We start from the raw sequence: 15,685 nt of genomic DNA, 5'->3' as shown, positions 1-15,685 counted from the left end.
TTTTGTTTGAAAAGATACAAATAAACCAATTTTTGTCTGCAACATAAATGAGTCAATTTCTTGGCAATAACTTGTGTACAGAACTATTATAAACACAATATTACAGCTGGCAATTGTGTGTAATTATATAATTCAATATTTTATTATATGAGTGTAGGAGAGATTTAAAAATGTCTCACCGAATCTCATTTGTGCAGTGATGCTTTTAAACATTACATTCATATTTAAGGAACTGGAAGATGCTTTAAAACAACTTAAAGTGCATTTAAGGTAAACATTTAAATATGTGCGTCCCTTGGAAATGAAATCCCTGTCCTTGGCATTGCAAGTGCCATGCTCTACCACCCAAGCTACATGAACATCTTTAACATTAGTAGAGGTTTAAAAAAAAACCTCTGCAGTAATGGAGCACAGATACACTAATATATAATACAAATATTCTCCCCTACATCCTCCCAATCTTACAGCTCTAAAAGATTCCTGTGGATTTCTCTAATGCCTAACTGCTGGCATATGAGCCAGATGTTCCGCTGCTGGATTTGAGATAGCAACACATAATAATGCTTTAAGAGTTTGTGCTTCAGCAAATGTTATATGGGTGAGATGCTTTGAAAAAGGAGTTTTAGTGTAAATCTCTGGAGATCTTAGGATGTCCTCACTCAAGATTTTAAAATGCATCATCATTTCACGCTTAGTGTTACTCTTTTGGCTTTCTGTTGTCAGTCAGAATGTCAGTGTTTGCACAGAAAAATATTGTGAATGTTTGTGACACAGAAGGGATAATGTACATATGCAAATAAATAAATGCATATACTTCTAGATAAAGATTAATATCTAACTGATTCATTGAAATGTGACCAGGGGGAGGGGAAAATGTAATACATAACTTCAGATTTGATTTCATGCCAAGCCCAGCAATAACTGCACCGGACTCTTCACTTTCTGAACACATCAGTGACACACACACACACAGGTCCCTCTGCTGGATTACTTTACTAAAATGAGAGCAATATTGAGCCACATTGCCTGCTTAACATGCTTTTATCTTTATTACCAGGGTGGAGACAAAATCACAGACCCTCCTTCATAAGCGCTAACGTCACAAGTATGTTGAAATATCATTACATAATGATGATTTCAGCGAACTAAAATGAAGGAAAACTTTACATCTCTTGCTAAATAAAAGTGTAAATAAAACAGTTAACAAAACGTCACCGGTAACAATGGAACTGTTGAGTAATTTTCTCTGGTATTTAATCACCAGGTTTTTCATAACTGAAAATGTTAGATTTCACTCTAGAAAACAACTAGGAGCTTCTAAATCCCCATAACTAAAATGAATGTGATCTCTTAACCATGTAATACTTTAATGGCAGGTCTGTGTAATGCTTTAATGGAGAAAGACCTCATCCATTTCATTAATCTGACCACCCTCAATAGATAACATTAAGATAAAATTAATTTCTAAGAATAATAGCATCCCATAGCGTATTAGAACACAATCAAATCCAGATGTTGACTTTTTAAAAAAATTTCCTGTTTTAATTTTTTCTTCTTCAACTGATTATTTGACTAATTCATTTCACCACACCTTGTTCTCAGATCAAAAAACGTCAGGAAAAAAACAAAAACAAACAGGAAATCCTCAATCTTTTCTCCAGATGTTTCAGCTTACCGAAAAAGGTAGTAATATGCTACAGTAACGTGGGTTGGTGTTTATTTATAGAACTTCTGAATATTGATTTCAGGATTGAATTTCTAAAAGCAATATACATTCAACTAAGATTCTTTAGTACTGCCTCATGTCATATTTATCCTTTCTAGTCTCTTTTAAAAATATTAGATCGATATAGGTGACCTATACTCAGTGGACCGGTTTTATAATCAGATTAATCTTTTGGACTAGAAAGCAGTTTATTTAGAAACATTATTATGAAAGTAATCTATAGTTCAGTAATATCCTTAATATGCATAACAGGAATTTGGTCCCCACAATTGAATTTTTAAAGTGGTGTCAAGCTCTGTACTTCCAGTTGTCTTGAACGTATGAGTGATTTCATGTAGAGTGCCGATTAAAAGTCAATCCATATTAGCTGTGCTGTAGCAGTCGTCCAGCTACACTAAGTGCCTTCTAACAATAACACTGCTCCCTTCAATGTGACCAATTCACTGTTTAAAAACACACTCAAGTTCTGGAAGTTAAAGTGATGCTGTTTTTAGCATCTACAGTTTGTTGCAATTATGAACATAACGACTCTGAGATGCAACTTTTCCTGACCCGATAAAACGCAGACAGGACAATATGGAGGACAAATCTTGAGTTATGCATGAAATATGCATGAAAAACTCTTTATTTAAAATGTATTTCATTCTGGGCAGACGACAAGTGATTGTGAAATTTCAAGTAAGAGACAGATAGAAATGATAAGGTCACGATGAAAAAACATTTCACAAAAACGAGAGTGCAGACTCTTCAAATTTAGCTATATATCTTGGAAACAATCACACATGTACAAAAAGAACACACACACACAAACATATCACTCATTCATTCTTGTACAGTCTCAATCTCGTGGCTGGATGCCCAGCATGATCTCTGCTATGCTTGTCAGTTTTGTCTCCTCTAGTGCACTGATAAGACGGCTAAGTTTGGCACTCCTGCCCTCTGATTGGATGAAACGTCCAAGCAGTTGATAGGCCTGTTCATAAAGCCCTTCCCTCTCATAATCATAGGCGAGATTGTCGATAGCAGGGCCTTTTAGGGCACGGCAGTTCTTTTGTAAAGCCCGTCCCACTCGTTTCCAATCCCGTCCCACACGTGTAGCAAACTGCTGCTGGTCTGCTGGAGTCAAAGGCCTATCGTCTGAGAGCATAGGGAAGAAGGAGACAAACATCAAACAATTTGAAGGTGAAAACTAGTCTGTGATAACAGAAATACAAATGTAAATTGCATCATCAAATACATTTAAATAGTTAAAACTCACCAAAAACTCTTTTCTGAAACAGAAAGCAGTTCCTGGGCAGCTCCTGCGGCGGTTGACTGGGAGGGCCGAAGCTGTTCTGCAGCTGCTGCTCCAACTGTGTGACCTCGTCATCTCGCAAACGCACAGGCTACAAAACAGCCATGCATTAAATAAACAGCTGTTTATTTGAAAATATCTGAACTATACTATTACATTCATAGAAGGTAAAAGAGATTTAAAGGGATAGTTCATACAAAAATTAAAATTCTGAAATTAATTACTCACCCTCATGTGGTTCGTTCGATCTTCAAAACACAAATGAGCTTTCTGACCCCGCACAGACAGCAACACAACTACCATGTACAAAGCCCAGAAATGCGGTGAAGACATCATTAAAATAATCTATGTTCATCAGTGGTTCAACCGCAATGTTATGAAGCTACGACAATTCTTTTTGCGCACAAAGAAAACAAAAACACTTTATTTAACAATTTCTTCTCTTCCGTGTCAGTCTTCAATGCCCATTCACAGGAGTACCAAAGGTTGAACCACTGATATCACATAGACTATTTTAACAATGTCTTTACTACCTCTCTGGGCCTTGAACGTAGTAGTTGCGTTGCTGTCTAAGCAGGTTGAGAAAACTCAAGGATTTCATCAAAGATATCTTAATTTGTGTTTCGAAGACAAAAGTTTTATGGGTTGGAATGACATGAGGGTGAGTAATTAATGTCAGAATTTTCATTTTTGGGTGAACTATCCCTTTAACATTTTTCTCAAATGGTGTTAATTTCATTGGGAGTCTCACAATAATGAGATATCCTCTCACTGTTTTCATCAGAGCAAGACTGATACATCAGACTGGTTCACATAACACCTGTACTTCTACATTTGCAGACACAGTGTCCATAATGACATCAGGGTAGAGAAGGACGGCTTTATAGCAAGAGTATGCAAGAGGTCAGAGGCCATCTGACCAGACTAGTTTTTTTGACAGAAGAAGGTTGCAAAGGATTAATGAGAATCCCAACAGATCTTCTTCATTTCACTCTTTGTTCAAGCCAAATCAGCAATAATTCCTGAAATCTACAGCAAGCAGTCCTGATTTTACATCAGAAAAAAAAAAAATGTAAATAGGGAAGGAAAAGGTTTGACAAAACCTTAGTGAATAATTATTTTTGCCAACTGTTTACTTACAAGAGCACCTAAGGGAACTGAAAGCTAAAGAATGGTTTTCACATCTCTGCAAACGTAAAAACTAATAATGATTCATAGTTCTGCTTGACAAGGCTGCAGACATGCAGGGAAAATGGGTTAAATGCAAATTATAAAATTGCAACCATATAATAATAGAAAGAAACTAAATAGGCCTACTGACTTTTAAAAGGCAGGAAAAATGCTTCTCATATCTGTTGTTGTTGATGCCAAGTCAAGTAGTAACTTCTAGTCACTGCATCTAACTCTACAGCACAAATGAAGCTTTGAAGAAGTCGCCAGCAGATGCCAACATCTACAGGCGTGACAGATGTGTGACATCCACAAGTCCTCAAAAAACACTGCAGTGAATTATTGGCTGCAAAGAGCATTAAACCATCAATTTAGAAAGCAAACTACTCTAATAGCAAATTTTTCATTTGCATTTCAGAATGCATTTCAGTTTTTGATCATTTTATTTACTTTTGTACTATTTGGTTTCTGCGTTGGATCTCCACTTGATGTCCACAGTAAAATTTACAGCAGAGAATCACTCCACCAAAATGAGTTATATTTTTTAGTTGTTTTCACCATTGATACCTGGTACTACAATGCTGTTGCAGTAATTTGAAATTTGCACACATTTCAGTTTCTACAGACACCACATATTATCTACCACAAAAGGAGACTAAACAGGTTTCAGAACAGTACATATGTTAGAGCATTCGCATTTTGCATAGAAAACTTGACATTTAGGCAGTTATCCGAAACATGCTTATGTGATCAAATCAATTTATCTTTAATCTATGAACCTGTAGTTTCTTCTCAGAGCTGAAACTGTGTCAAGAACATTAACTCAATTAACATTTCTTATTACTTACTAGCAATATCTGAGGCTCTCTTGATTCAGGGAATTCCCAGCACCATTTACACCAATGACCTTGTGGCCTTAAAGTCAGAAATAAATCGTAAAACTGCCTGTTAAACAGCAGTGAACTGTGATTTACTTCCGTTGTCTGATGTCCTGTGCAAACAGCTGCTCATAAATGTACAGGACAGTATAAAGCTATCCTGGCGGTCATATCAGCATAAACAAACACACACACACCTGTGATTGGCGTATGTACTCCAGACACATCTCTATAGCTTGAAGGCTTTGGTCCAGCGTATGTATCCCTGCTTTCAGTTGTGTTTCCATGACAACCCCATCAGGAGGAGTAAGAAGGCGTGAGGCATGCTGGGACAGAAACTGAGCAAGCGAACCACATGCATAGTTCTCCAGGAATCGCTGACAGGGAGGCATGGCCATGAATTTAAGTTCCACCCCAAGGAAAGGATCAGCATCGTGCAGTTTCAGGATTTCGTACCCTTCCAGTCCACCAACAGAATCTGGATCAAATACAATTAGAACTGCATCAATTGCAACACAAACACATTTAAATCTAATGTATATCTAAAACACCATACTCTTATAGTTTTTGTACACTTCATTATGTACTTGGTGGCCACTTCTATCAACGCTTACCTATAAGGGTGAGTTTAATAACCTTGAACAGGCTGAATTTCCCTTGCTCGTCTTTGTAATGTGATAAAAGGTTGTGTGCTGGACTGCTGCACCCTAAGAAGAGCACAGCACACCCTGAAAATGCACCATCATTGCAGTTGCTGTCATATAACCTCTGCAGATGAAGATAAAATCATACACACCATGTTAATTCACTTACAACATCTGGACAGACAAAAAGTGTAAACACAATGTACCTTTGTGTCTATACTGTCCATCTTCTGATCAAACTCCCGTCTCAATCCTGTGAGTGTGAACAAATAAATTACTCCACGTAAAAAAAAAGACCATGTATGAAAGCAAATGAGAACTCCTTTAAGATCTTATTAGACTAACACAAAAATACATTATTTTGTGTGTGTTTCAGGATCTAACCACTTCCTTATATGGCTGTGAGCTTGATTAGTCGATACTGCTAACGTTAAATAAATGGGGTCAGAGGTTGGTGATTGTTAAATATGCGATGCACGTTTACAGGTAAGTTAATATGATGCGTCACGTTTAAAAAAGTTAACTTTTTACATTTTTAAGAAGTCATTGGATAAAACATACACACACGCTCGCTCACACAAGTTTCGTGGCATTTATTTTTATACATTTTACTTTTCTCGTGAGCAAAATTTTAACATAACGCGATACTGCTCGCCTTCAATTCACATGATAACGAACATGAAACCTGCGCTTTGTTATATATATTACATATTACTTACACAACGATTTGGTGAACTTTGTCTGAGTGATAAGGAAGTCTAAACAGGCCTGCAAACTTACACGAAGGAAACTTTCGAGGTGTCGAAGCGCTGTCTTGGCTACTAAGACACACCCACAGCAGTGTTCAACAATCTGATTGGTTAACAGTTTCGCGCATTCAATGTTGATTGGCTCAACGCTCTACATCAGTTTTCATCGCTGCGTTTAACAACGGAACTCGTAACGCAGGAGGAAGTACAGAAGTTTGAGAACGTATGTTTTTTTTTCCAGAAGTCTGACAGACACACAGACAGCAGAGTCATCACGAACTGTGCTGGATTAAGAGGTTTTCGGTTATAATATCAGATAACCGGTTTCAAGTGTATTTAACGTACTGCGGCTGACGGAAGATAAAGGGCTGATCTGGAATGGAATGGATCTGCCAGAAGAGATCCTTGCACATATTTTTTCCTTCCTGCCTTTACAGGACAAATGCAATGCATTTACTGTTTGTAAGGCTTGGTCTGATATCATGTCACATCCAAGCTCATGGAAAGATACTGAAGTCAGGTAAGAGCTGTTGGTTTGTCTTGTATCCGTCAGATATAAGGAAACCCTCCCAGAGGATCATTTTGTTACTTAGATATTGCTCTTTCACATCTCAGGAGACTTAATGGAGATCTCAATTAAACTGCGTGCAAGTATTAACGTTGTCTCACATGTTTCTCCTAAAAATTCCCAGGAGAAATAATAAGGGTACATACAGAGTTGCAATAAATTGACTGATTTTATAACTCTAAATTACAAAGCTAAGCCTATGTTATAAACACAGTTTAATAATAATTGATTTCATTTATATTAAAATTTCTCATTTTTGATTGCAGACTGAAATGTTGGCCACAGTTTGAGACATTGTTGAGATCTTTTGAAACTGTAGAAAAGGTGTGAGATTTCTGGGCATTGAAAACCTTTGAGAATAAAAAGACTTAAAATCTCCATTAGCTCTCCATTTCTCATTACAACTTCATTGCTGTCTAGGAGAAACATTTGAGTTATTAAAAGAAATCTCCTGTGTGATTTCTTTCTTCTTCTCTATGGCCCCATATTTGACCAAAGGTTCTATGCTGATCAAGAACCTTGATAAAAGCGTGTTACGTCATTAGTGAAGACTTTGTACTATACACTACTATATTGTCATGAAATTGTCACATTAACTTTATTACACACTTATAATAGTAACAAAACAATAAACAACATAAATGATTGCCATTCTGTCTTGCTCAGTTTGACATATTTTAGTGCTATCAAACAATATATGTTTGCTTACATTGTGTGTAATGTGTATATATTTAGAAAATATTTACATGTATATATTTATATTCATATAATTTGTATTATATAAATATAATATATGAACATAACATTTTTCTTAAATATATTAATGCATGTGTGTCTATATGCATGTAATAAATATACACAGTACACACACATTATGTAAACAAAAACTTTTATTTTGGATGCAATTAATCACGATTAATCAATTGACAGCACTACATATCTTATCTCTTGTCTTAGGTGTGAGTCAGGAACCAGTGTCCCTGACAGATTTTCTGCTCTTCTGCCACTGGTCAGAAATTTGAAACTGAGAATGTGTCTGACTGATCCAGCCAATCGCCAAACAGCACTGTGGGTGCTGCGGCAGGCAGTTGCCAGGGGTGACGGGCGGCTGGAAGGACTTTCCATCTGTTGTGTGGGGAACACGCCTCTCTTTTATGCTGGTCAAGACCTGCAGCAAGGCTTAGTGGACATACTAACCAACGGATCGTCTCTAACTGTGCTTGACCTAAAGGGTGTACCCTTCACCCTCAGCGACTCCTTCGTCAGGAGCGTAGCCATGCTTTGCCCCGCTCTGCAAAGTCTTTACATCAACAATCACTCTCTGGTGTGTGGCGTCAATGCTGAAACGCTAAGGCAAGCGCTGAAATACTGCCAGTCGCTCAGCGTTCTTGGAGTTTTCCAGGCCAGTCTCTCACAAGACGTCTTGAAAGATCTCATGTTGCCAGAACGACCAGCACTAAAGAAACTAGAGCTCCGTTGCGAACGCTCGCTGAAATACACCGTGCCTCTCCGTGACCAGATATGGTTAGAGTTAAAACTGAGACACCCGCGTCTCTGGGTGGAACTTGAGCTGGACCACACCCTTCCTGAGTTGCATGTTCCAGGGGTACTGCAGCCCAGCATCCCTGTCCGATGTCTTCGGCTGCTCACTTGGACTTTGCTGTTGGATGAGGTTCGGATAGTCAGGCAGAGTTACGCAAACACGCTAGAAGTTCTGGAGCTGCAGACAGTCCCGTCTCCTGAACTTAACTCTGAGCTGATAGCCTTAGCAAAGCAGTGCGTCAAGCTCCAAGATGTTCACTGTTATTGTGTGGTCTCGCATGAAGTAATAACAGCATTCATCACGAACTGTCCAAATCTCTGCAGATTCACACTCAAAACACATAAAGAGCCTCACCCATGGACCTCCACTAAACTAAACTAATGCTCTCAAGTGCTCTTGCACCATTTTTAGGTCTAATCAAATAACTGTATTTGTGACACTGAGTTTGTGAAATCCTTTTACAGACGGTCAGATGTTCTTGTTTCCATTTCAGCGGAAGATGCTCTTTGGATCATTCTCAAATCAGATTCTGGAGAATGTGATCATCAGGTTTAGTTCATGTAGCTCAAATGCTTGTCACTACAGCAAAACAGAGACAAACCAAATAGTAAGATGTTCTGATATTCATACATTTTTTAATTAAACTTCACTCAAATGTTAAACTTATACATTTCACTTGAAATCTCTTAAATATAAAATATTATTCTCATTAATTACTCATTCCAAACATGTACTTGATATATAGAACATGTAGAAAATATTTTGAACATCGGGAATTGATTTCCACTGTATGGAGAGAAAAAATAACTGTTCTTAAAATATCTTTTTATGCTCTGAAGAATAAAGAAATCCATACAGGTTACATATAGATGCATACAGTTTCAGAATGACATGAGGGTGAGTAGACAGCGATGATGAACTACCTAAAACAAACGTTTTCACTTATGTTCTCAGACTTAATTTGGTGTTTAACACTTGTGGAATAACACAATGAGCTTAAAGTGAACACAAATGTCAGTATTCATGTGTTAATTATTAACATTTATTGACATCCGAGCACAAATCAAATGATTACATTTCAAGCATCACACTTAACACTGAATTTTTGTAGTTGGGAGTGAAACTTGCACGTTCAAAAATGAAAGTGCCCTTATATTTCAGACTTATGTTTATGTATACTAAGCTCAAAATGTTACGAAATGTATAGCCAATGCACTCTGCTTTCGTATACTCACATACAGTCAGCTAGCCAGCCAATCAAACATTTGATTTTCTCTCATCATTCATAGTAGTTAAAAGAGAAGTCATAGAATGCTGTGGTATTCTGGGAAGAAAGTTGGCTGGAGCTCCTACTATTGATATGCTTGATGAACTTGAGAGTGTCTTTGTCTCTGTAGACCAGAGCGAGGGAGTTATCTTCAGGATACACTGTCAGGAGCTACGGAAAAAACACATTGTTAACAAAATAAATAATGTGCACTAGTCTGCCGTGTTTGCATATGTTATAATAAATAATTAAATGAAAACAAACTGGTGTTGTGTGACACCATCACCTACCTCCTCATCTTCATCATGTGCAATATAGGATGTAAATCCCCCAAACTCTGACTTCCACCCTGATAGAAAAAAACAGAGGCTGATGTTTGACACTGATATTTTCTTCAAAATTAAATCTTACTGAACATAATTATCAACTAATTGCAATAAGGGTAAATGTGAATGGCAGGTTTCATACCTGCACAGCCCAAGTGAAGCTGCAGATCCAATGCATACTCTCTTTTGACAGAATCATGTAACAATGTATAGTCGCCATGTGTCCAGCGACGCAGTTCTCCTACACAAGTTGGAGGTCCTGCAAGAATATACAGGTAAAATGACTGTAGATTAAAAATAAATAAATAAATGCACACACTGATTACCTTTGTCTTTCTTCTCAGTTGATTCAGCATCAGCAACAGTATTGGATGCTGATGCTTGTGTATTTCCCTCTCCACAACCGTTTCCTGTCTCACTCTTTCCATCTTTGTTCTCACTCTCATCCTCATCGCTGCACAGATAGTGTAGACAGAGACCGGTCAGGTTGGATAAGAGGATGAAGAATGACTCAGAGGAGAGGAGTTCCAAGCACTCCTGTACACAAGATGGGACGCTCTGTATATCTGCACAGCTACAACACCTAAACACAGTGACAGCCATTAAAACATAAGCATATAAACAAATCACAGGAAACATACCAGAAAACAAAATGTGCATACAGGAAGAGATTAACAGTTGAAATATTATCAAACAAATGACGGGTGGCTTGGTTATCACCTCTTATTGGGTGGCCCCTTCCTCTCCCACTGGATTTCAGATGACTGCAGAGCACTGCGCACCTGTCTTAGTTTCTCCTCCTGGCAGTTATAGGGCAGTATTCAGGATATCAGCAATATAGATACTTGTAAGTGTGTAGAAATACAGTATGTAATAACAAATACACTTTACGGCAAGGTTCAATTCTTTAACATCACTTAACGCATTAAGTGTCTTATCCAGTTCTTGGTTGAATTACTGGCAGAAAAAAACTGTGTTTTGGCATATTCGTTGTAATTGAGTTCTATTGGTTTTGTACTTATAGCACAATATAAGCATATTCTTGCATGCGGAGTCTACAAACATGACTCTTATATGTGCAAATATATAAATAAGTAATTTAGACACTTAATTATTTAAAACTTCCTCTGACTACATGCCTCTAGTGTAGGCATGGGACGTCACTAAATTTCACATCTACAGGAATTTCTCTTTTGCATCAATTATACATGGACCTCCACAACAGCACAGACTAAAAGGGTCTTATAAAAGCATCTTCTGGTAGAGTTTACTTAACAGTTAATATATACAATTCTTAAGCATGTACAAATGTGTTTTGCTCATAGGGTGCATTGCCAAACCCTGATGTACATATGTAACTGAGCATTTTTGTGTAATTAATAATAATGATGATGACTAACCTGTAAGAAACTAGGCAAGCAAATCTCAGAACTCTCTTCGAATTCCTGCTGTACCCGAGCCTGATAGCGAGGATCCAGATACATCTCATTCACCCACTCAAACAGCAAACTCTCCTATAACATACACAAACACACTGCTTCAGATTGAGAAGAGGCAGGCTGAGTTTTGGCCAAAAAAGTTCTCTAAAGCTAACTTGACTTACATCTCTGGGGATATGAGTGTGACGGGGAACTGGGGGTTCAATGTAGCGTGAGGGTCTGGGTAGAGAAGGGCCATGAAACCAACCACTCAGAGATAAACGACACTTCTCCTCAGAAAGAACCTCTGCCACCTAATAGTCACGATGATTTCAGTTTAATTCATTAAAACAGATGTAAATCGTTAATGAATGGAGAACCAATCCTTCTGTTATGTAATCCAGTGTTATGATTGTTAAAAAGGCACAAAAGAAGATTTTTTTTATTGTTTATTTATTGTAGAACAAAGCCAACATACATGGCCTACAATAACTATATACAAGTCAAGGCTGACAATAAAAAAATATTTAGAAGAATGTTGATGACCAAACAGATTTGTTTCCCATTGATTTCCACTGTATTTTTTTTTTCATGCAATGGACGTCAACGGGAAACGAAACTGATTAGGTTCCAATATTCTTGAAAATATCTTCTTTTGTGTTCCACAGAAGAAAGTCAGGTTTGTAATGACATAAAGGTGAGTAATTGATGACTGAAACTGAATAAAACTGCTAAAAATCATATTTAATTGACATAACACTGAATCAGATGAAAAACTTAAAAATTAATTTAAATTTAAATGTTGCCGTGCTGAGGCACTAAATCTAAAACATAAAATAAAAAATAAAAATGAAAGCATAAATTAATAAATGCCAAAAGCACATAAAACTACTACAACTGAAAAGATAGCTAAAATAATACAAATAAAAGCTAATTTAAAATATTGATAAATACTATAATAGTATAAAAATCATACTAAAACAACACCTTTTCTAACTACCTGATGAAAGGAGACAGGGGAGACTTCAAAAAACACCAGAGAGTTCCAGCAAGGAAGCAGAGACTTGACAACACTCACAGGCTGACAGTGTTCTGTGAAAAATACACAATTATATTTAATTAATTAACCAGCAATTAAATACATTTGCACATGATCCTTGTGTCTAATTTATCAGTACATATTGTATAATCTTACATAAAAAGCTTTGTTGAATGTCATGTTTCAACTGTTTCATGTTGACTAAAATGGCATGATTTAACTTATTTTATACTTAATCACACAAATTTTGTGGGTAAAATGACACTTTATGCTCTTGTATCACACACCATCAGTGCTGAACAGGTCAAGTGTCCCTCCATCTTTCACCTCCCAGGGAGGTACCAGATAGAGGATGAAAGCAACTCTTCGTCCCTCCAGCTCATCATCGTGACACAGCAAAACATCTGCACAAAGAGCAGCGAGAGACATCAAGAAACCCACCGAGTACACCAGCTGCACAGCATCTCCTTGTCTACACCCCAGTGATTGGTTGAGAAGTGGTCAGATGGTTTACCTGTATGCTCATACTTTGCACAGGATATATCGACAGTCGCCTCCAGATCCACCTGCAACACTTCTGACAACCAAACACGAAACTCCCCAAAAATCACAGACCTGAGATCCCAACAAACAACACGTCTGTGAGAAAAACAATGACAGAAACCTTAACGCAATAGCTCATTTGAACTCTGGCGCACCTTATCTGTGAGATATGATGTTCTTTTCTCTCTCTCAGATCATCTGACTGCAGAAGAAACAGACTTCAGGACTCAGTTTTCACTTCACATATATATATATATATATAATATATACACACACACACACAGTCCCCTCCATAGATATAGGAAAAGTAAAGACAAAATTGCTCTGTTGGCTGTGAAGTCAAGACATTTGCAAATATGATTAAAAGATGAATATGAGACAAAACTACAAAATATCACATTTTATTATTAGCTGTTTCAACACACACGTTTTACCAAATAAAACTACAGCACTTTTAGAGTTCATCCCACTCATTGATGTGAGCATAAGTATTGGGACAGTTGAACATAAGGCAGATATAAAAGATTAAAAGCTATTATTTAGTTGCAGATCCCTTGCGCACAATCACAGCAGTGAGTCTGTGACCCATAGACATCACCAGACTCTTGGTCTCATTCTTTGAAATACTTTTCCCAGCCTTTAATGCAGCCAATTCCAATTGTTGCTTGTTTTGGGAGTTTCTGCCTTTACTCTCCTCTTCAGCTGGTGAAATTCATGTTCAATCAGATTTAAATCTGGAGATTGACTTGGGCAATCTAAGACTTTCATTTCTTTGCCCTTATAAATTCCTTGACTGAACTGGCAGGGTGTTTTGGGTCATTGTCCTGATGCAATATGAAGCACTTCCCAATGAATCTGGTGGCATTTTCTTGAATATTGGAAGGCAAGATGGTTTTGACAGCCATGCATGCCCATGCTATGACACCACCACCTCCACCATGCTTTACAGATGAGGCTGTATGCTTGGGATCATTTGCAATTCCCTTTTTTTCTCCACATTTTTGCTTTCCCATCACTTAGATAAAGGTTTATCTTTGTCTCATTGGTCCATAAACACAGTTCCAAAACTCTTCTGGCTCACCTTTGTGCTTTTTTGCTAACTCTAATCTTGCCTTTCTATTTTTGGTGTTGGTCAGAGGTTTGCATCTTGCTGTGTAGCATCTGTAATTCTGTGTAAAAGTCTCCTGAGGACAGTAGATTGTCAGAGCATCACCCCAGCTTTCTGGAAGTTGTTGGTGATTTTACAGACACGTCTTTTAGGGTTAATTTTCACAGCTTTTATGATTTGTCTGTCATCATCAACTGTTGTTTTCTCAGCCGATCAGGTCGTTGTTGGTTGCTGGTGGTTTCCAAACTCTTGATTTCTCCATGCCCTTTGTTTTTGCTACAGCTCTAATTGACTTCCTCTTAAGTAATGGATATAACTGATACAACACATTCCCTGCTTTTAATATCTGAAGAATTAATGCAACAGGACACAGCTGATCACTTAGAAAGACCTGTGAGGCAACTGTTCCAATACGTATGCTCACATCAGATAGAGGGATGAAACTCTAAAAGTGCTGAACTTCATAGCTGATAAAACATCTGTGTTGAATCACCCAATAATAACACGTGACATTCTGTAGTTTTGTCTCATATTCATCTTTTAATCATATTTGTAAATCTCTCGACTCCACAGCCAACAGAGCAATTTTGTCTTTACTGTTCCAATACTTATGGAGGGCATATATATATATATATATATATATATAAAATCCAGACTGATACCTGTTGAAATTTGTACAAATCATTTGACTTGCTGTTGAAATTCAGCTGCAGGAGCTCTGCTTGCAGACTTTCCACAAAGCTCTCACTCTGCAGGAAATGAGTGACCTGACAGTGAGGGAAGGGCTCAGAGTCCAGGTGGATATTACCTGGAACACACCAGAGAAAACAGGGATTCACAGACAAGACAAATACACAGACCAGTTTGCTTAATCTCTAAAACGCAAACCGATTCTGCTCTTTTCTGCAAACAGTAACTGTATAAAAGACTGTTGAACCCATGTAAGCTCACGGTGTCACGTGGGTGGACAAACATACCATTAGTGTAGCCCTTTTTCCTCTGCCATGCGTCTCTCATGCCTTTCTGGACAGATTCATCCCTGAAATCCGAATTAATCACGGCAAGCTCACCTCGTTTCTCTTTCTTATTCTTTTTACCCGTTTCGGGATCATTTTGTCGTTTTTTAGCTGGCATAACAAGACCATGAGGGGAATAAACCCAGAGGGACTTTTGTTTTCTCTGCTTGGGGTCTTCTTCGTGCAGATTCAGGCAGATCTTTACTGCCCCTCCAGGCCAGCTGTGGAATAGCGCAGACTTTCCCCGAAAACTCTCTGAAATCATATTCTGATCAAATACTCTGTCCAAAAAAACAACAACATATATGTACACTACCGTTCAAATGTTTGGGATAAGTCATTTTTAAAAATAAAGTAAAACAGTAATATTGTGAAATATTAAAATGTAAAATAAGT

General features: G+C 37.6%; 3 protein-coding genes across 4 annotated transcripts; 1 reads left to right on the top strand and 2 right to left on the bottom strand.

The window, feature by feature from the left end:
- Positions 1–2,305: 2,305 nt before the first annotated feature.
- LOC306877724 (tumor necrosis factor receptor type 1-associated DEATH domain protein-like) lies at positions 2,306–6,546 on the bottom strand. 2 transcript variants are annotated; one of them, XM_079429660.1, is made up of 6 exons: positions 6,432–6,546; positions 5,919–5,965; positions 5,683–5,836; positions 5,266–5,546; positions 2,985–3,111; positions 2,306–2,863 (listed from the first exon to the last, which is right to left on the bottom strand). In XM_079429660.1, exons 2-6 carry the CDS (start codon positions 5,937–5,939, stop codon positions 2,565–2,567), a joined length of 882 nt encoding a protein of 293 aa, XP_079285786.1. In that variant the 5' UTR covers positions 5,940–5,965; positions 6,432–6,546; the 3' UTR covers positions 2,306–2,564. The 2 variants fall into 2 exon arrangements, with proteins under 2 accessions (XP_079285786.1, XP_079285787.1); XM_079429661.1 differs by having other exon boundaries at positions 2,319–2,863; positions 6,493–6,540.
- A 107-nt stretch (positions 6,547–6,653) lies between these two features.
- On the top strand, positions 6,654–10,486 carry LOC306886796 (F-box/LRR-repeat protein 8-like). Its single transcript, XM_079444101.1, has 2 exons — positions 6,654–6,981; positions 7,987–10,486. The coding sequence occupies exons 1-2, from the start codon at positions 6,845–6,847 to the stop codon at positions 8,951–8,953; spliced, it is 1,104 nt and encodes a 367-aa protein (XP_079300227.1). The 5' UTR covers positions 6,654–6,844; the 3' UTR covers positions 8,954–10,486.
- Positions 9,190–15,478, bottom strand: LOC306886785 (prolyl 3-hydroxylase OGFOD1-like). Its single transcript, XM_079444090.1, has 13 exons — positions 15,251–15,478; positions 14,936–15,081; positions 13,321–13,367; positions 13,137–13,237; positions 12,910–13,026; positions 12,584–12,675; positions 11,769–11,897; positions 11,566–11,679; positions 10,886–10,965; positions 10,492–10,748; positions 10,308–10,424; positions 10,130–10,188; positions 9,190–10,010 (listed from the first exon to the last, which is right to left on the bottom strand). Exons 1-13 carry the CDS (start codon positions 15,405–15,407, stop codon positions 9,852–9,854), a joined length of 1,575 nt encoding a protein of 524 aa, XP_079300216.1. The 5' UTR covers positions 15,408–15,478; the 3' UTR covers positions 9,190–9,851.
- Positions 15,479–15,685: the final 207 nt, after the last annotated feature.

The sequence above is a fragment of the Barbus barbus genome, assembly GCF_936440315.1.
Source record: "Barbus barbus genome assembly, chromosome: 2".
In the NCBI taxonomy this organism is placed as follows: domain Eukaryota; kingdom Metazoa; phylum Chordata; class Actinopteri; order Cypriniformes; family Cyprinidae; genus Barbus; species Barbus barbus.
This window is presented reverse-complemented; position numbering and strand designations above follow the sequence as displayed.